Below are 21,699 nucleotides of genomic sequence, written 5' to 3'. Positions count from 1 at the left end.
AGAGAGAGAGAGAGAGAGAGAGAGAAACAGTGGCAGTAACATTACTGCCCAAAGTTAGGATTTGGGATAATTGAAGTATAGAACATCCAACGTATACAACTGGAAAGGCAAGGCAGTAAAATGGAAAATTTCTCACCAAAGAATGAAAAGCAATAATAGCATGATATAAACTTGGTACATCCTATATTGAGTGTCTATACCTAGAGACAAAGATTAGATGGGAAGATTCCAAAATGAAAATACTTGAGGTAAGGCAATGGAATAATGCATGCTTTTGCCCCTCCATTTATGATATTTTTATTGTCCTATATTAATTGCTTTTAAAATGAAAAATGTGAATATCATAATACACATAATAATCCCTGCAATCCCACCACATGCTTGAGTCAGTGAGGTTCTATATTTATCTCCCATTTACAGACGAGAAAAACTTAGACCCAGGGACATTAACTTGTAAAAAGCTGCAGAGAGTGACAGAGCTGGGATTCGAGCCCAGGACAAGCTGCCTCCAAAGCCCACGTCTCAACCACACTTGAGACACACTGTCACAGGCGCCTCTTCCTTCTATATCCCAATGGGGATGGGTGGGAGAAGGTTGGCACCGGCCTGCTAACCAGGATCAAATTTACTAACTCCAGGCATCGTTCTTGCTTTTAAGTATGTGGAGCCCACAGAGGATTTTTCTGCAACTCCAAGGCCTCTAACAGATGAAAATTTTTCGCAGCCAGATAAGAAAACTCAGAGACATCTCTATTCATTTAATAAAAATATAACACGAAATCACTCTGTATTGGGCTCTTTTAGGCACTGAAATACAAGACAGCAGCAGTCCCTACCCTCATGGTGAGGATGGTCCAGGAGAAGAAACACAGCCACTGAACAAGTAAACAGCATAATTATAGACTGCCACCGTGCTGGGAAGGAAATGAACAGGGTTCAGGCACAGAGATTCTGCAGGTAGGGTGCTCAGAAGAGGCCCCACTGGGGAGGGGAGGTGGAAGCTGAGACCTGCTGATACTGTGAGGGGCCAAGTGGATGCTTCTAGAGCAGGAGAGCAGTAGGTGCTCCGGACAGAACACAGCCAAAGTGGCGCAAAAGTCACCAAGAAGCCGTCACCTGAAGCCCCGACAAGCTCCTGTCGTGTCAGACACCATTTATCTGGTGAAGAGCAAACCTCTAGGCCTCACAAATTGAGCAGAATGATCATCTATTCAATTTTAGCTGACGCCTACCCATTTCTACTAATCTGAATTTTGTTTAAAAGGCTATTTACGTACAAGAAAAATGAAACATGCAGAAGCAAATGAAGAAAAGCCCAAGGAGACATTACTCCTTCAAGTTTGAGAGGTACAGGCAAGACACTTGACTCAAGCAACCTTCTCCTTCATACAAACCAGTGACTGAGCTGCGGCTCTATGTCCTAGTTAATGTCACTTAGCCACTCCACCAGCCCTGCCAGACATCCCAGACAGGAGAACCCTGTGCCAGGACAGTGCAGCTAACCAGAGGTGAGAAAAGGCTGGGAACATGAGTCACTGGAATCCCATGACTTTCTGGCAACTCGAGCCACCACATTCCATGTTCAAGAGGACAGCCAAAGCGAAAGAGAAAGAGACAGTGCTGTCCAAGCCACAACAAGACCTCTAGGGGAATTAACACTAAGATTTACGTAATGCTCTTAAGATGGGAGAGTGGTATTACTCAGTTACTCGGGGACAGGACGGTGCTCATCTTCCAGGGCATCCACGATGGTGGCTAAGGGGATGAAGGACAGAGTAGGATCCTAAAGTCCCAGCTCTGTATGGATTTACTCTAAACAAACCACTGCCCCTCTGCAGGGCGTGGTATACTAGATGTTATCTGTACAGTGAGGGTGACTGCATGAGCTAATTCCTCAGGTTCCTCGTTCAGCTCAAAGACTGACTAATAAAATAAGGGTAAGGACACCCACTTCCTCATAGGATTGTTAGGACTAAATGAGATAAACCATGTACAATGCTTAGCAGAGTACCAGGCACATGCAAAGTGTGCAGCAAATCTCAGTGATGCTGACCAAGATGGTGGTAGCCATGGTGGCGATGGCAATGATGAGGTCCAGCATCTAAACCTGCCTCCTTCTTATGGGGAACACCACCTGCTTTCCATGGCCTGTGGCCCAGGATGGTAACCCTTCACAGCACACTTGGAGGTTGCATTTTACTTGTATCTCTGTGCCTGATGTCTTTCTCCCCAGCCACACCATGAGCACAGAACCACAGCTGTGCTCATTCTCTACCAGACGCCAGTGTATAGCGCAGGGCCAGGCACACAGCGGGCTCTCGCTCATTTTGTTAATGAACCAACTATGTGTATGGAATATAATAACTAACATCAATAACTATATGACAGACACTGCTCTAAGCACTTTATATGAGTTCCCACATTTCTCCCTTGTAATAACTGTGAGGTAAGTACTATTGTGATCCCTGCTTTATAGCTCAGGACATGGGCATGGAGCAGTAACCTCCTCAAGTTTACATCCAAATGGCAGAATGAGAGTTGGACTCAAGCAACCTAGCTCGAGTGTCCACACCTAACCACTGCTCACCAATGTCTATTCTACTTTCACTGGAGAGCACAGCTAGGGCTGCAGGAAAAATAAGCTCCCCCAAACTCAGAACTCTAAACATTGTAGGGCCATGGTCACACCGAGCTGCAGGGTGGCACCTACCCGAGAAGCCACATTGGCACAAGAAAGCCCAGGAGCCCACCTCCCTAGCAGCCTTCACACCCCACACTCTAACTGCAGTGTCTTGCAAGTAGCAACAGCTTGTTACAGCAACGGAAGCAGCACCAGAGGGGACCAAGAGGAGGAAGGGTAATTTTAACATCACACAGGCAGGGTTCAGAAACTTGAACTTAGCCACTAAACATCCTTCGCTAGATCTTAACTGTTCTTAAACCTTCTCTCTAGATCACCTAGTACAGGGTTTGTTGTTTCTTCACTACCTCTGAAATGTATGGAGGGGAAGAGAGGAACACGTATACTGAAAGAAAGAAATGACAAAGGAGAAGGGTTGAGCAATCATCCCCAACATCACCACATTATTCTTCAATCAGGAATGAGAGAATGGAATGTGTATGCGCAGAAACATGTTTTGGTGAGCAACCATTTTTCTTAAAATTTTTAATTCTCGTATTTCTCACCATTATAGCCCCCGCCCCCACCACCCAACCTGGAAAAGAACCTGCTCCTGTAATTCTGATCAATGCTATTAACCCAAAGGGAGCCCCACACAGGCTTCCGCTCCTCCCCCGTGCTAACTGATAAACCTTCAAACCAGTGCCGAGAGGAGAGGCCAGAGTGAGAGGCGGCTGTGCTCAGAGCGAGAAGTGACTATTGGAAAGATGACTCAGTGCACAGGTCCGCGCTGCCTCCGCCGCAAAGCTCTTCAGAGCCTCCGGAGCCGCTGCCTCGTGTCTTCAGGAGTGGGAGGCACAGACCCCAAAGCCACTAAAGAGAAGTTACTCACTGGGCCTGCGTCAGCGAGGACAGGGGAGGAACACTCCCCAGGAACACTGGGTTTGCTCAAAGTCTTGGACAAAATCCTAATGAAACAGACATCCCTTTAAATTAGGCATTCCTTAATCTCTGATACAAAAACCAATCATCTCCAATTTCTTCATAAATGTAAACTGTAAAATTGGTAGAAAAGTGCTGTAGAATTAGGAGAAAAATATTTGCCGTGGTTCCTCCTTCAAAGAATGACTGAATTGAGCATCATCTCAGGCCTTGATATATTCATTTTTAGAAAGCAGATGCACTTGGGGGATGGGGGAAAGGGGAGAAGACCCCACTTCTTACATTTCAGCTATCCATTTCCCACCTACAGGCACCTCTCAAGACCATTTCACAACTGAGTCAAATCCATAAAACAGATCAGAGTGAGATGCTGCCCAAAACACCCTGCAGGTGGCGCAAGGGACTGTGGCTAAAGGACACAGTTTGGAAAAGCAAGAAGAAAATCTGGAAAATCCTCCTACTTTCATTGAGTCCAATGAAAACATCTTCCCTGCAGGTGGTCTCTAACACTCTACTGAAGGTCAAACTAGCTAGGGCTTCTAGTGATTTCTCACAGGGTGAGAAACCCGGGAGAATCCACCTCTTAAACATGAACAAGGCTCCCTTTGCGGTCTTTCTGTAACACAATAGAATCAGCCAAGTGTGGGCTACAGTCCCACCAAGCCAGTGACAACAAATGGTGACCTCTGGGCTGTAGCAGCCCCACTTTTAGACATGCACAATGTGTAATATATTTTTTTAATTATTTGCCAACATTCTTTTTGGGAACCAGGCTTTTTCATATAAAACTCTGACTTTTCAGTTTCTCTTAAAAAATGTAAAGGTCTAATGAGAAAACTCACTTGCACACACAGCCAAAGTGAGCTAAGAACAGTGTGCCACAACCACAGGGCCCAATCTGTCACCCATGTTCTAGGTTCCGAGTCCTGGACCTCACAATAAATATAATCAATCCTATGTTGTCCAAGCATATAGGTATCTAGCTACTAACACAGAGGAGGCATGGTTTCTACCTTTTGGACAATTTATGAACTAGCACAGGATGATTAGATAACAAAATACTAGAATGACTGCTCTGGGGATGAGCACACAGGCTGTCTTCAGACACTTGTGAAGAACTAGGTTCCAGGCTTATCCGCCCAAGATTTTCTGAAGAAGGTGTGTTTTTCCAGACCTCCCGCCCTAAAATCCAAGAAGAGTTGGAAATTTCTCACCTTGGCAGCCCCAATCTGCTCCTTCCGAAACTTCTCCAAGGGTGTGATGAGCACGTCACTGGCATTCTCAATCTGGTGGGGTGGGGTGGGGGGAGACGCAAGAGCAGCATCAGTAAAAAATCAGAGCAGTCTGGCACAAAATGCTCCCACGTCTCCACCTAAAATGTGAGTAAGCAACACCATGCATGTGGTGACTGCTCACAATACTTGAAACTGACAGCATGTCAAGTCAAAGTCTAGCCATCAGTTCAAAGCATGGTATTATTCCCAGGCAGGATTAAAATTGATTGTTTCGAAAGAAAAATTAGGACCTCTAAAAATGTAAGCAACCAATTGAAGGTGGAGGAAAACTAGTGACAAGGTAGGATCTAAATTTCAAGCTTCCAGTGACATCTTGGAAATGCTTATTCACCCAAATTCTATTTAAGCAGACATATTTAAAGCAGGTCAACACTGAGTCTGGATTATAAACAAATAGAGCACCTGATATCTGGTGGCATGAAACTCTGCCATCTGGACTTGGTATAGACCTATACCACTACTGGACTATGATCAGGGTGCTTGTAGTTAACAAGCATGACCATGGACAAAACATTTAACCTGGCTGCCTCTCAATTTCATCTCACAGCCTCACCTCCTCAGGTCCTGCACTCCAACTATATCATCACTATTTGAGATAGCAAACCTGTCCCACTTCTAGGTCTTTGCATTTTGCTGTTAACTCACATGCTCTGTCCCCAAATCCCCTTGAGGACGACTCATTACACAGTGCAATTCAAGTTTCAGCCCCAAGGTGACCTCTTTAGGGAGGCTTTCCATGACCACCAACAGAATCCAAAGAAACTTCCCAACAACCCACCAAGGTTTTTCTTCAGAAGACAAAAGCCAGCTAAAGTTTTCTGTTCACCACTACAGAACACACACACACACACACACACACACACACACACACACAAGAACACACACATGCGTATATGCACACACCCTCATGTAAATGCTCACTTATCCACCACCATCCCCAAAATACAGAAGAATCCTAAAACAAAGGAACACTCAAATATGTTTCAATGACCCCATGAATGAATGAATGATTTCTTGATTGGCTGCCAACTACATGACCATGGACAAAACATTTAACCTCTCTAGGCTCCAATTTCCTCGCCTACAAATAATTGGGCTTGATTGTTCCAGCTCTAAGATTCCATGGTCTTTTGTAAATCAGTACAATATTTCATAATCTTTCCTCTTAAGTCATTCGCTGCTTATTCGTTGCTCAACTAATTATTTCAAGAATCTCATTGGAACAAAGCTTTATTTTTCTAAATCACATGCATATCCATTGCAATGCGACCAACAGAGGACAGGCCAGAAGCACACATGGACACAGAGAGACCTAACTGGACAAAGTGAGGGGTAGAAGGTGGCAGATCTCCAAATTTATTACCCTTTGTCTTTTTCTCAATGTTGAGGCCACTTATTTTAGTAGAGAGCAAGGCTGGAATTGTGCAGTGTCATTTAACTTGTTTGATTTTTGTTATTTGATGTGACTTAGTTGGCTCACCTGTTTAAGTCTTTTCCACAATCAAGTGTAAGTCCCTAAGGCCCACAACAGTGTCTGAGCCCAGAGCAAGGCTGGAATTGTGCAGTGTCATTTAACTTGTTTGATTTTTGTTATTTGATGTGACTTAGTTGGCTCACCTGTTTAAGTCTTTTCCACAATCAAGTGTAAGTCCCTAAGGCCCACAACAGTGTCTGAGCCCCTAAGTCAGCGGTTCTCAGCTCCAGTCACATGTTAAGCTCACCTGGGGAGCTTTTAAATATTTCTATGTCCAGGCCACACTCCAAACCAATTAAATCAGAACTCTATACTTCATCCCAGGCATCAGTATGTTTTAAACTCAAGTTGTTCCAAAGGGCATCCATGATTGACAACCCAGCCCTAAATAAATGCTAAATATAGAAAAGCAGTAGCCGCTCACCTGGGACTCAGAATGCCCAAGTCCTTGCCCTGGTCCTTCCACTGCTTGCCATTAGCCTTCGTAAGACCTCAACTTTCTAATCTGTCAAATGAGGGACTGCAGAGGTGAGGAATAAGGTTCTCCTGGGTCTATGATTCTATGATTGTGTAATTTCCACTCAGTTCCACACACTGTACAAACATCAGGGACACAGTAGCCCACTCTCTGCCCTTCAAGGACTCCTATTTACTATGGGACACGTGCAGCGATCATCAGGAAATTGTGCTGACTGCAGAATTAGAGGCATGAAGTAGATATTAAGAGAATACAAAGGATGGCCGAATATCTCAGGGCATTAGGGAAGGCTTTCCAAAGAAGGTGCAGCTTTGCTAAGCTGAGCTGAATTGGTGATGAAGCTGTCACGGGGTGAGGAGGTAGGGAAGGGGCTTGCGATGGCCAGAGACTCAGACGCAGACAGTAGAAACTCAACTCACTGACATTAATAATAAAATTGCAGAGGCAAGCTGAAAAGTATAATAATCCAGTCATTGTTCCCTTGCTGCAGGCCATAGCAATCTGCGGGGTATTATCGTGATTTGCTCACCACACCACCCACCCCCAAATACTGGCTCGGCCAAGAATCAGACTCCAAAGAATCATTTCCCTTTCTCCGGCACTAGCACGTGCACAAACACAGCTTTCCCGGCCTCCACCCACCAGCCGCCCTGCTGCTGCTGCCACCCTGGCCTGATTCTGGCTCAGGCGCCCAGCAATGAGCACTCAAGGAAAACAGTGTCTCTCTGCAGGACAGAAGGTGAGACAGCCTTCTGCTCTGTTTGGCATAACACATTCTTTGGCATAGCACATGCTTGGGTTTGAATCTGGACCATGCCACTGTGTGACCTTGGGCATGTTGCATAACCTGTTTAAGCCTCGACACCTTCATCTGGACAATAAGGATGATACAGGCACCACGTCACAGAGTCATCATGAGGGTTGAAATGGAAAACATGTGACTACATAATGTCTTGGTGGGTGCGAAGAACTAACTTGCATCTCCTGCCCCACCCTCACCCTAATTCATTTTACCCTGGCAAATTAATTAAACAAGGGGCCATTGGACCAACGTGGCTCTAATGCCTTAGTAGCCTACAACAGCAACCCAAGACCTAAGCCTGTGAATAACTCAAGGTTAAGAAATCAAAACCTAATACTAAGTAGTCGCAAACAAAGAGGCTTTCCCAAATAAGGCAACCATTTAAGCGATAGCCAATTAAATAATTTATTTGCTTTGCTTCCACATTTCTTTATTACTATTTCCCCAGGCTCCTGTAGCTAGAGCACTCCCACTACTTCCAGGCTGGTGCTACCCAATTTGAATTGATTTTTGCTCACATAAGCTCTTACAAATTTAATATGCTTTAGTTTATCTTTTAATACCCACAATGTGATAGCACTTGAATATGGGATCTCTTGGAAGCTAACTAGGTCTTGAGGGTGGAGTCCCCCTGATGGGATTAGTGCCCTTGTAAGAAGAGACCTGAGAGCATCCCCACCCTTTCTCTGCCCTGTGAGGAAACAGTAGGAAGGCTGCCATCTGCAAGCCAGAAAGAGAGCCCTCACCCAGAACCACAGCAGTCAGCCCCTTGATCTTGGATTTCCGATTCTCCAGAACTGTGAGAAATAAATCTTTGTTGTTTAAGCAACCCAGTCTACGGTATTTTGGCAGCCCAAGCTGACCAAGACAGGAAATTTAGTGTCAAACCATTTCAGTTGTTAGCATGGGAAGAGAAAAAAAAAATGTTCATTAATGGACTCTTCCCCCAGCCTCTGGAGCCCTCCTGAGGACAAATCAACATGCAGCCAGTAAGGGTTTCAAACCAGGCCTCAGACCTGATATCTTAGGGATATGGTATCCTGTGGATATGGAATCCCTCACCTGTTAATGCTGAACCACATCAGAATAAATTCTTATGCAAAAGAGATCTCTTAGGAACCTGAAGGTCAGCCTTTGGTCCTTGAACTTCACAGTGCCTCTCTTTGAAGAACTTTTTAGAGCTACCATCACTTCTAAGTTCCCGTTTACTGGGTGCCTTCTACACGACAGGCACTGTTAGGAGCTTCAGAATTAGAAGGAGTGACCCTGACCTCCAAGGCTTCTTGGATAAATTTAATAAGGGGGTACGGGGAGTTGCAGAGTGGGGCACCTTCGTTCCCATTCTGCCAATAGAAAAATATAAGTCCCCAAAGAGTTAAATCATTGTAAAGATACACCCAGAAGTCATATATCTTATATATACACATTACAGTGAATTTTTATAAGGGCAAGGAAGTCATTCTCAAATTATCCAAGTACATATATCCTATGTTGTACTGAAGTCTTCAAACCCTGCAAAGATGAGAAGATAAGGCTTGCCCAAGAGCTCAAAGCACGCAAGTAGCAGAGCCTGAACCCAAGCCCAGTTCTTCTGACAAATCCTGTGCTCCCTACATGTGCCCACACTATCTGGGACCAAGAGTAGCCCAGCAGTACTCACCATCCGTATCCGTTCATCTTCAAGATTCCTGAGAACACTGGCAAACTCCTGCAAAGACCTTGCTGGAAAAGAGAAAGGGGCCATGAGATGGAAGTTGACTAACGGACCTTCGGGAGCCTTTCCAGATACAGCTATCATGTTATGGACTGAACTCCCTTGGCACAAGCAGGAGCCTAAAATCAATTGTTTCCCAAGGCTCCCCTTATCTTTTCATCATTAACCATCAAGGATGACCCAGAAATGCATGTTAATTCCACCTGGCACTTCAGCTAGGGAAGGATTTCCTTCAAGGAAAAGACTGGCCAGTTCCTGAGAGTACCCAGAACTGATGAGATGCTGGCTGGCTCCCAGGCCCCGGGCTAGAAGGGGCAGAGTTCCGCTTAAGAGTTGAAGGATTTCCTGCCCAGGATTCGACCTCCTCAACCTTTGTTGTGGGCCTGCGTCAGAACACAACCTTTTCTTTGGCACTAGAACTAAACAAACAGTGCTGCTGGCACTGGAAGCCACATCCCTGGCTTCTCCATGGGTTCCTCCTGCATCCCCAAGCCACTTATAAATGCAATACACAGCTTGCAGCATGCTGGTCAGAGGGGGAGAATCTCTTGTGCTACAATTATTCCCAAAGGCAACAGGCATTAAGTGCAAAAGCCCTGAGGATATGTGGAACATCTGTATAATGTTGGGGAAGGCATCCATGTATTCAGGATTTACAACAATGATGGATTTTCACTGCTCTCAGATGTCTCCCAACTGCCTGTGCTCATCCCCAGATCCTGGTGCACTGCAAGGCAACAGGAACTCAGTAAGCATTTGATGACTTAATTAATTCAACATAACATTCTCAATTCTTGCTCACTTCATGGAGTCAACCAAGATGTCCAATGTCAGAAGAATAAAGTACAACGACTAGGCCCTGGCAAAGAAAGGTGTCCTGGCATTGCAAATCCTCAGTGTCCAGCGTTGCCTACAAAAGGCAGACAGGTGATTGTGAAGAGTGAAGCAGCACAGTGAGGTAATAAATGGTAACTCCACCATCAGCCTCTTGTTAAAGAAACAAAAGGGAGAGGTGGGGAGCATTGTGAGCTACACACTGAGTGCTTCTCCCCATTTGAAGACAACAGCAGCTACATAGCTCCAGCCGACTGTAGCCAGGCAGAATGCGGGGCCAGATGATCAGATTCTCCAATGTTCAAAGAAGCTGGAGAATGGAAACTTCAGGATAAATTCAATCTATATGGTAATTCAATTATATAAGTGAGTGCCAAAGAAAACATGGCTGCATTCTGATCTCAACCCATGAGCTGGCATTTGAAACCTCTGATCTAATTCTTCCCCCATCCACCTGCGTTCTGCTTTTGCTCAAAGTTCTTAGCACTGTGGCTGTGGGGAAGAACGGCACAAGAGCAGCCAGAAGCAGAACACTAAAGGGAGGGGAGAGGAGAGCACACTACAAACCTTCAAGCTCTCTGATGCAGGCTGAGGGCTAGAGGCAATCCCAGAGCTCCACGAAGCCCAGAATAGCCCCAATTCCTGATATTCGCTCAACTCTACCCTCTCCACTGTAATTATAATTTATGACACTTAGATTCTTCTTATCCCCAGAAAAAGGCTCAGCAAAGACAATGGAAGTTGTGATAAACAGCACAGTTATGACTTACCTATACACATTTCATCATCTGTCTCTGCATCTCCTATGCACTGAAATTTAAATTCATTTAAGGAATCTGCAAATTTCCTCTTCGCTGAAGACAAATCTAGTAAGAAAAAGAGTAAGAAATGCGAATTACTGAAATGAACTGGTTTTCTTATTTGCTGTACTTTTTTAGTCCTTCCAGTACTACAGCAACTAGCAGATTTCTTCCTGAGTCCGTTTCAAATCACAAAAGAACAAAAATTCAAAATAATAAACATTTGTTTATAACATAACATGCTGATTTGCTTTAGAAGTTAGTATGTTTGTTGCATTTGCTTTAACAATGTTGGCCCTATTTCTAATTCCTCCAGCTATATAGCAAGTCCTCCTTCTCCATTTGACACAGGGGGGATCCACTTGCCTAGGAGGTCGGGGAGGAGGTGTGGCTTTAGCAACTACAGCCCTGCAGGTCGGCTCAGTCCCTGACCCTCCACGTGGTCAGTGAAGCTGCCCCCATGCCAGATGCAACAACACCTTGCCCTAGTCCAGTGGTCGGCAAACTGCGGCTCACGAGCCACATGTGGCTTGCAAGCTGAAGTTTGCCAACCACTGCGCTAGTCCAACTCATACCACAAACTACTGGGAGAAAGAGCTGGGAGCTGCCCTGTCCCCATGGCACAGGAGGACCTAGACTTCCTCTTCCAACTCCAGCACAGGTGAGGCCTGAGTTCTCAGAGCCCGCTGGAGCAGAGAGGCCGGCCAGCCTGACAAATGTCTGCCCGAACCATTTCCCTGGGTCACCACGCCCACCTACTGCCATAAGAACAAAGCCCTGGCAATGTTTGGGGTTGGAGTAACCCCATACATGGTATAACCCCACACGTGGTATCTATAAAGAAAGCTCTCAGAGGCCCTTGTCAAACGTAAACAAAAAGCTTTCATTTAAGTCAGTAATAAAAGCCAATGATCCTTCTATGAACCAACTTCTGCTAATGGCATAAAACCACCAAGGTACCTTCCAGTGGCCTGACAGCCACGGCTGCTCAATACAAATGTGCTTAACTTAATTCCATGTGCAGCCTTCCTGCAGATTAGGCTAATCACTCAAATTACCCTGGTCCATGTTCCCCTCATTGAAGGGGAAATGGCATTATGTTCAAATTCCCAGAGGAGGGAAATATGAGGCATAACTGGCAACAAGGCCTGGCTTTAATAAGATATTGGGGTTGGGGGGTTGGGGAATTCTGGCTTCACATATCAACAAAACCTACCAAAATAAAAGCACCCATGTTCCTCAGCACTTCTCTTTTTCAGTTCCCAGATTTGGCCCTTGAGGTTGGTGGTTAGGTTTTTCCCATCTTTTGATTTTGCTTGTTTCCTCTCCAACATACCTGGCAGTGCTCTGATTGTGCTGTTTAATATGGGGAGTGAGGGGCGGGGGACTGTATACAAATCCGACCCCCAATGTTCAGTTCGTCAATCTGAGTGTTCACTCCAAACAATGGCTGCCAGTAGGAGAGCCAGGCTGGACCGTCCCACTCTCGGGTGTGGGGCTTGGGGCACCACACTGGATATGAGCGGCTCCTGCTCTGAGCCAGCCCTCTCAGTGGCTCAGATGGCACAGGTCCCGAGCTCGCTGTGGCTCCTGCAAGGACCTCTGCTCTACACCAGCGAGGAAGGCACTCGGAGTGGAGAAGGAGAACAGGGAGACAACAGCCAACAGTCTCCCATCTCTCCTTGGTTCAGTCACTTTAATGGAATGGTCCTTTGGCAAAAAGTCTCAAGATGCTGGCAGAAGAGTCAGGCATCTCTTAAAACTGGCCAACCCAGGCTGAGGAGATCCCCGAGAACATAAATCACTCCCTGGCAAGAAAGACACAGATGCAGCCGAGAGTCAGGACCCTGTGTGAAGGAAGGCAGGCAGGATGAGAAAAGGGAATTACAACCTTTCAGAGTGGAAGACAAAGCCCTCCAAGAGGCCCAAGGTGGGATGTGGACACGGCTGTGCTCCGTGTTGTTTTAGTCAAAATGTCCTCCCGATCAGAACTCAGTAAAAATCCTCCTGTGCCTCCCCCCAGTAGGGCAAGAACGACTCAAGCTGGACAATCTTCTCAACAAAGTGGAAATAAAGCGAAATGCAAGCCACGCTGGGGAAAGCTCTCAGCACGCACCTGAAAAGCGGGGCTGCCAGGGGTAGCTGCCAGTGAGGATCAAGGAGCGGCTCGTTCTGCACACCCGGGCCTTTGTGGGGCCTTTCACAGGAGGACCAGGAGCAGGGCCTGTTAGCTTATGACCAGAAGGTAACCTGATCTCACTGTCCCGGGCACACAGCACACCCCGCCACAGCACAAACCTGAGAACAACGTGGGCCCCACAAAGCTGATAAAGAGGCCGGTCCCCCTGATGGAAGATTAGGTAATGAGTACTGGTATGGAGTCAATACTGGGCTGTAGGCCAGTGAGGACAGCTGGGTAGAATGAAAATCCCAATTATTGGAAACCGAAAGGGAATTCGCCATGGGCTTGAATGACTCACGCCTCAGAGAGGAATCTTTTTTAAAGGTGCAGTGGGCACCTGTTGTTTTGCTTGTTTGGCATTTGCTCCCCTGTCTCTGGGACAGCATCTCAAGCTTGCTTCGGAGGACCTCCCTTCTCTGCTTGCACATCACGGGGTTCTGATTATATGCCGAACAATCCCTTCCCCGACCCCTAGCCCTCACCCCAAACCTCCACTGGCTCCTGGGTTCAGGTTTCAGCTACATCATTTACCTGATATGTAACTAACCCAGGATTACTCCTAAAGTCTCAATCATTTCATCTGACAGTTGTCAGCCCTACCTTACCCACCAGCTGTCAAGAGATCCAGTGAGACACACTGTACAAGCACTCTGTTCTGTAAGCTTGAGTTCTAGACAGGGCTGGGCTTTTCTTCCCTGATATATGAATCCTCCAATAACAGGAACCAGGGAAGGGAATCATCACTAGCTATAATTATACACCAAAGTATTCTCTCTCTCTCTCTCTCTCTCTCTCTCTCTCTCTCCCTCTCTCTCTCTCTCTCTCTCTCCCTCTCTCTCTCTCTCTCTCCCCCCCCCTTACTTTTTCTCTCTCTAAAATCATTTAAAAATTTTTTAAGTTTTTTTAAGAATTTAAAAGATAAACCCCTTCTCTGTTACTTGGGACAATGAAGAGGACACGATGAAAAAGGCAGTGCTTCTTGTCTACTTCAACCCAAAAGGCTTGATTGCATCCTATGGAGTGATCACCTTGGATATGCAGCTGCACAGAGCTGGAGCCTTCCCTCTGGTGCACTCAGGAATCCAACATGCACATTCCAGTAAGAGGAGGGGAGAAGGGGAGGCTGGCGTTGGTGCTGGGTGCAGGCCAAGTTACGTGGCACCCTGCTCATATAACCCCACTGTTTCGTGTTCAGGCAGTGCAGGACACAGCTAAGAGCCAAGCAGAGCAATAATATTTACTGTTGCTAGAAGGCAGAATGCTGGCCAGAGTGGAGAGAAGACATGACTGGCAGCCTCTGGGGAGGACAAGTATCTGCTTTACAGAGTAAGTAGTCCCTGCCTCTGAGTGAGGAGACCAGGTGGGTAAGGATATGGAAGCAGCTAGAAGCCTGGCCTTGAGAGGCTGCTCCCAAAGCTGTCTGCTCCCCAGGGGACCAGAGGAGAGCGCCCTTCCCTTCCTGGAGGTGCCATGCCCTACCACAGCAGACACTGATCTGCACAGAGCTTAAGAGAATTTAAGCCAAGAATAATCTTTTTGTTTTTAACAGAAAGACAAGGTTTCTCACAATTTTTTAAAAGTTAGAATCTACCTTAATTTATACAAGTTGTACTACTGAACTACAAGTCAAGCCACTTCCTTCTTGTCCTCAATTTACACAGGTTTTACCAATAATACAAGTTGAGTCATTTCCTGTTTTTGCACAATTTAACATACACACAAACATACTTGCATATGGATACCCACATAATGACAGACTCAAGGTAACCTTACAACTATATTTATTTTCATTGTATCTAATACCTTTCCCTGGCCTCCAAAGTTACCAAAATTGTCTACAACTACCCTTAAAAATATTTGCTACGCTGTCACATCTTCCTGGTCTTAGAAACTAATTAGTTAATAAAGACCAACTGCCAAGGTAAGTACTTGCAACAAGGATGGCATCTCGGCTGCTTACAGCACAAGGATCCTCAAGTCCCCAGGCTCACCTCTCCCTTCTCTGAAGGCCAATTACACTACCAGAGCCTCTGTGCCTCATCATCTTGCATGAAAATGATTCTGGAACTACCCATGAGGAGTCTCGTGGCATAATATGTAAGTGCCTAGGACAGGGCTGGACAAAGTGGCCCTCAAAACCTGGTACACTGATCTGACCAGGCGTAGCAATACAGGCTGGCTTACAAGTGGAGGGTCTGAGATACCCCAGAGGAAAGGGGATTCCCATGGTGGGAACTAAGAGGTAGACACTAGCTGCCAAGAGACTACAGCTTTACTCCACAACCCCATTCCCAGGTAAAACTCAACATGCTAAAAAACAAATTATTTATCTTCCCCTACTCTCTCCCAAAGGAGCCAACTAAGGGCGTCTCCCTGTGTCCCTAGTCCTGCCACACAAGTCAGAGTCAGACACCCACCTATCGCCCTTCACAGAACAGTCCTTCCCAAGTCTGCCTCCTATGCATCTCCATTCTGCTCACTCATCTCCAACACTGTCAGTAACCCCTAAACCAGATACCCACACCTGCCTGGATACTGCAACTGCCTCGTCTCTGGTCTCTCCACATCCACTTTGTCCCTCCAGTCAGTATTCCACCTACTCATGTCAGCTCCAGCAGCAAACCCTGCGATGGCTTCCCAGAGCTCTAAGAACAATGAACTAAGTCCCTCCCAAGGCCAGAGAGGCCCTGCAGAGTTTAGGCCCCCACTTCCCTTATGAGCTCCAGAAACCCTGGCCTCTGCCAGTTCCTGGGATGTGCCCTATCCCTACCTCAGCATAAAAGTTCCTTTCTCCAAGAAGCCTTCCCTGATTTCTCTAACCAGTCCAAACTCTATTCTATTTTCACATCCTGAGTCCTATGCAACTCTTTTTCGTAGCAATTTCATATTGTTTGGGTATTTCTTTGATTAATATCTCCCCAACTAGTAAGTTCCATAAGAGTGAGGAACATGTCTCTTCATGCTCACCAGTGTATTCTCAGAACCTGGCACAGGGCCTTCAGAGAACAGGTGTCACAGAAAGAACAAAGGGAGGGGGGAAGGTGGCATTCCACTAATTCATTACACTCATCAAAGGTGATTCTCTGCTTGACAAGTGAAAAAAAGCAGATTGGGTAAATTAGGAGAAACTTTCCTACTTATGTAGGTCTGGTGGGAGCTAGTATATGTAGGTATGTGCTTGCTGTTAACATAAAATCACCTCCCCTGGCTCTGTCTATTGAGGATGGTTCCCACAGAGCTGCAGAGCGAGCCACCAGCAAGCACAGAAAGCAAAACTTTCTTTACACCAAGGGACCAGGAGAAATGACCAACAAAAACGGCAACTCTCTGCCACAACCACGTATCCCCTTTCAGCCCCGGCATGTCTCCAGATGAAGGGAGAGTTCCCAAAGAACCCTCCTTTTCTCTCTCCCTATATCTGGGCAAGCTGAGAACACATCCTAGCAGAAACTGTGTTTGGGAAGAGGCATTCCCCTTACTCACCATTTTCCCAAGTCTGCATATGGCATTTTAAACCTAGTTCCATTGCTTAACTGTAACGAAAGCAAGTGACATTCCCTTGCTAAGTGCCACCCTACAGCATGAACCCCTGCATTATATAAGCAAATAAGAAACACACCAAATCTTACAATAGAACAAAATTCCCCCATGGCTTTCACTGAGTTTCTGTGACGCATGGTCTCACCTATGGCCACTAGGTGGTGATCAACTGTATCAGAGAGGTGTGCTAAGGCTCAAGGAGAAATGATAGGGCCAGCCTCAAATGCAGTGCTGGGGACAGATCCTGTCCAGTTGTTGAGGACATCCACCGGAGAGGATAAATTTCCAGTGGGTGTTCAATCAACAATCGAGGGAGGGACCCATGAGGGAAGAATTGCCAGAATACATTCAGAGGCAATTTGTTTATCTTATCTATTCAATCCTGAGACATGGAAAGGAAGGGCTGGCTGGAGGGATGAAGTCATCACCACCATGTCTCTCACATTATTTGAAATCTGGCTGGAGCAGACTCAGAAACCCTCTCCTCTCAGCGCAGGATGGTATGCCCACCTCCCTTATCAACCATAGCATGCCACATAGTGTACATTCTGACTCTACATCTGCATGCTTTTTCTGAGTCCATTTCCCTAAAACTGCTATTTCCTAGATGAGGCCACAGCCAGCACTGACTCTGGAGAATCTGTTTTCCAACCACAGCAGTTCAGCTAATGAAATTTTTTTTAGAGTTTACTTTAAAAGCAAAATCACATAGAACAAAGAAAAGTGTGTCGCCTTTTTCCAGATGAGAGGTTTCCAATTCTATTTCCATAGAAAACCCCTTCAAGAATAATATAGGAAACACAAACCCACCTGAATATCCAAAATATATTATGCATTAATTTATTGGGTGCTTACAATGTAACATGTCCCTACTAAGTATTTTAAACCATTTCATCCCCACCACCATCCTACTGAGTATATATCACTACTCCCGTTTTGCCAAGAGCGAAACAGACTCAGGGAGGGGAAAGAACCTGTCACAGTCACACAGATAATGAGTGGTAGTATGAGAAACCTGGTCCCTCCGACTCCACAGGTCTTAACGACTATACCATATTGCCTAATTTACTCAAATATTTGAGAATCTGGTATCAATGTACTCAAAGAAATTTTAAAAAATGGCATGCATAGATTGCATATCCTTGAGAAAGATACAATTTAGAAGGGCCTAATCTGTGTATGTGAATTTGTAAATTAAGGTAGAGCGTGCTAAGGCAATCAGAGAATAAAAAAAATAGCTACAGAAGTGCGAGCAGGATACTATTCCAGCTGAAGCCAGTGGAGGAGGCCTCCTAGGAAAAAAGAATGGGGAGTGGCATTGGAACTGAGCCTGAAGAGTTCAGAACTGGTGGATATGTAGAAATGGGAGGAGGTGCAGGGCAGGGGAGATGGGCCTGGGGAGGTATTCTAAAGTAAGAATAGAAAGCAAAGAGATGACAAAGCAGAGGACCTCCTAGAAACGGACGGAAATTAAGCTTGATGGACAGGAGGCAAGCCTGGGAAGAGAGGTTAGAATCAAACTATGGTAGGACTTAAGTGCCACACAAAAGGATTTGGACTTCATCCCTAAGGAAATGGGAACCAGATTTTTATACAGAGGAGAGACTAGATCAACTTGAATGCTGATTAAGCTTTTCACTAAAGAGCTGGCTCTGAACTTGGTTTGGGGCTTCTACTCTGACTTCCCATCCCACTTCACTGCAGGATCATGCAGCCACATGCCAACGGCTTGCTCCCTGAGAAATGATCAAATGACACCTCTCAATCTGGACTTGGGTACACAGTCCACTAGTCGAGCAGGAGACAAGGAGAGTATGAGGGATTCAAAGAAACTCTGTTCCCTACTGAAAACTCCAAGTTCATGTCCAATTAAGAGTGATCAGTAGCATCATCACTATATATACATAAATACGTACAAATGATGTATACAAAGACATTTGTATTTCCAAAGTGCTAGTTAACTTTTCCTCATAACAACATTGAGAGTTTAAGTGATAGCACTTGATGAAGAAAATAAGGACTAACTTAAGTGTATGTCACATAGTAGGTGCTTAGTAAACATTTGCTAATCAATGGCCCTATGTTAAGTGCTTTAGTCAGCATCAGATCTATGACAAAAACCCAAGCCCTAAAGAGCCAAGCCCCAAAACTGAATCACTCAGCCCTGGCACAAAGCAGAACGGGGACACAGCGAGAACTGTGTCACTGTATCCAGAACATCTACATTCGCGTGATGCCCCAGGACCTTGTGAGACAGCAGGTCAGTGTAGGAAAAACTCCCTCAGGGAAAACAGTGGTGAGTTGCTTGGTAAAAACAAAGAAACCCATTTTGAGAGGGTCTAGGCAAGTGAAGAAGTGAAAAGAAAGGGTATTTCCAGGCTGGTTAAGTCCACACGCACAGAGCCAGTTAAGGGCAATTCAGGAGTATGAAGTGCATGAACTCTGCAAACCTGGTTTCAAACTCTGGATCTGCCAATTACTAGCTGTAGGCTTTGGACAAAATATTCAACCTTTCCAAGCGTTCCTGTAACTGAAGATAACACACCTCACAAGATTGTCGTGAGAATTAAAAAGGGGGGACCCCTGTTATGAAAGACCAGAGCATAGTGTGGCCCTTAGGCACTGATTTTTCTTCCTTCCCACAAGCACAGGCAGAGTGAAAGTTTACTTGCAGATGGAAGAGAATCAACAAAAAGAGAGTCTTAATTAGCATAAAAATTAGGAATTTTTACCTCTTTGACTCACCAAACTACTCAAATAACCTCATTCTAGTGAACACATTTGTGTCCTTAAGGATTTTCCTCAGATGCTTAGAAAACCCTAATTCATCTACAGATTTTCAAACTTCCTTTCACCCCTTGCAGATAAAAGGAAAGACAAAAACCCTGAACTAAATAACACTACTTTTTAACTGAACTACAACACAAAGCAGTATGGGTTTCCTCTTGAGAAGTTTATTAAACTCAAGCGGTGCCTTCTAAATGCCTGCGGAAAGAATGGTATCATCAAATCCTTTTTGTCCATTTCCTGGGGAAGGCGGCCAGCCCCGGATGAAACTGATACAAGAATGAGCATGCTAAGGTGACATCCAAGATAAATGGGATTTACAGGGTTCGGAGGCCTGAACTGCCTACTTTCCTGGGAAGGTGGTATTTGCTCTTTGCCCCTAAAATAGGCACATTTTAAGGGGAAAAGTTGGGGGAGGAGAGCATTAAGAGGAGACCACACAAGTCAGACCAAAGGTTCTGCAGGGAGAGTGGGTCAGAGGGCTGGGAAGATGAGAAGGGGGCTGTGCTAGACAGAGCTCAGGCTGAGAATGGTGAGCAGTCCTCTCAGTCAGCACCACACAGGATCGTTATCAAGCCCAACACCAAGCAGAGGAGCAGGTGTGGGGAGAGGTGATTAACCCTGGCTTGGCCCTCAAGACTTGGCTTTTGCTTCTGGAATGTCCTACCTTCTTAGAGCAGAGCTCCTCAAACTTTAATGTGCACCCCATCACCCAAGGACCTTATCAAAATGCTTATTCTAATTGGTAGTCCTGGAAGCCAGCGCTTCTGCATTTCTAACAAGTTTCCAGGTGATGTCAGTGCTGCTGGTCCAGGCACCCACACTCACCAAGGCAAGGGTTAGGATTCACACCCAAGACCCTCATGGACAGGAGGTCATGGTGTCTTTATCGTTCCAGCACAGTGCCTATTAAAGGAATGGATTCCTTGAGAGGACTTCTGTTGCAGAAGGAATAGAACATAGAATAAAAACCAGAAACAGGCTATGTCCTTGCTCACCCATCAACTATGGATGTGGACCTAGGGAAAATGTCTTAACAAGTTCTTAACGAACTTCAGAAAGTTCAGCCTTAGAGACTCATTTGAAAACCAGGAGGCTGAACCACTTCATCCTTAAGGTCCTTCTAGCTCTAAAATTCCACCCTAAGTATCTTCTCTGTGTTTCTCTCTCTCTCTCTTTTTTTTTTTTTGCAATGATGGGGCTATATACTGGATATTCCTATGGGAGACACACCTCTGTCATTCTCAGAGAGCAGTTTCCAAAAATCTAATTGAGAGAACACAGACTCTGTTAGTCACAGCAAATAACCATAGCAACTAATACCCCCAAATAAAATGATGTCTTCACAAGGATGTGCTGGTGCAATTAGATTAAGAGGGTGGGTGACGTGTACCACCTCAGAATTTATGATGGTAAACTTAAGAGCGAAAGCCAGACCTTCTTAGAAAAGGTTTGTAAGCAAAAGAAAGGCCAGGCCAATAAAGTGAAGAAGGGACAGGGAGCCAGGAACACTGAGTGGATAAGGAACTGGAGCAGGGCAGCCCTGCCTGTCCCAGGTACACAAGGACAGGGACCCTGCACCAGACAGAAACCCAGAGTGTGCTTTAATAGGTATAGATCAGAGTGCCACCACTTCTTCCAGGGAGTGTTTAAGCAACTGCCATTTCTTCCTCTTTCTGTGCCTTTCTCCATGCAATGAAAGGACAGCAAATAATGCTACTTCGGAAAAGCGTTCGGGGAGATTTACCAAAATAATTGTAAAGCTTTCAAATGAAACAGAGGAAGAACAGTAAGTTAGGGTTGGTCTGAACAGGTCTCCCCAGGTGCAGAACTTTCTGTCCCCAGGTCTTCACAGTAGTGAACCGTGAAAGAAAGTTTAGAGTTGGATTTGTGAAAGAAAAACTCTGCATCTGTAACACGCCCTCAGGCCTGCCTCCTCCCACCTCACAATCATATTTGCTCTAAACAAGTTTGGACAAACAAGAACCACACTTGAAAAGCAGAAAAAGGGAAAACCAGACCTGCCACCTCCCTGTTACCCCTGGAAGGAATGCCTGGCTGCCAGGGCTGGTGCTAGACTCTAGCTGAGAACAAACTTTGCCGCTCACTCCCGAGCTTTCACTTCCCTAGTAGGTGGAAGCGACAGATAAGGCAGCTGAGCCCAGACCCCATGGCATGAAAACCTGTAGCCTCTGCTAGGGACACTCCCATCCCTCTTCTTCAGGCTGCAG

At 45.6% G+C, this 21,699-nt stretch overlaps 1 protein-coding gene across 1 annotated transcript in view; it reads right to left on the bottom strand.

Annotated features, from left to right (window-relative positions):
* The window catches only part of ARHGAP26 (Rho GTPase activating protein 26), a 416,968-nt gene that overhangs the window by 305,845 nt on the left and 89,424 nt on the right, over positions 1–21,699 (bottom strand). Inside the window, exons 2-4 of the mRNA XM_006777037.2 lie at positions 10,930–11,025; positions 9,272–9,333; positions 4,777–4,848 (exon numbers count right to left, since the gene is read on the bottom strand). Coding sequence (XP_006777100.1) covers positions 4,777–4,848; positions 9,272–9,333; positions 10,930–11,025 — 230 coding nt within the window. The remainder of the gene's footprint in view (positions 1–4,776; positions 4,849–9,271; positions 9,334–10,929; positions 11,026–21,699) is intronic.

This window comes from Myotis davidii, unplaced genomic scaffold (genome assembly GCF_000327345.1).
Source record: "Myotis davidii unplaced genomic scaffold, ASM32734v1 scaffold89, whole genome shotgun sequence".
In the NCBI taxonomy this organism is placed as follows: domain Eukaryota; kingdom Metazoa; phylum Chordata; class Mammalia; order Chiroptera; family Vespertilionidae; genus Myotis; species Myotis davidii.
Note: the sequence above shows the minus strand (reverse complement) of the source record. Positions and strands in the feature narration are given on the sequence as shown.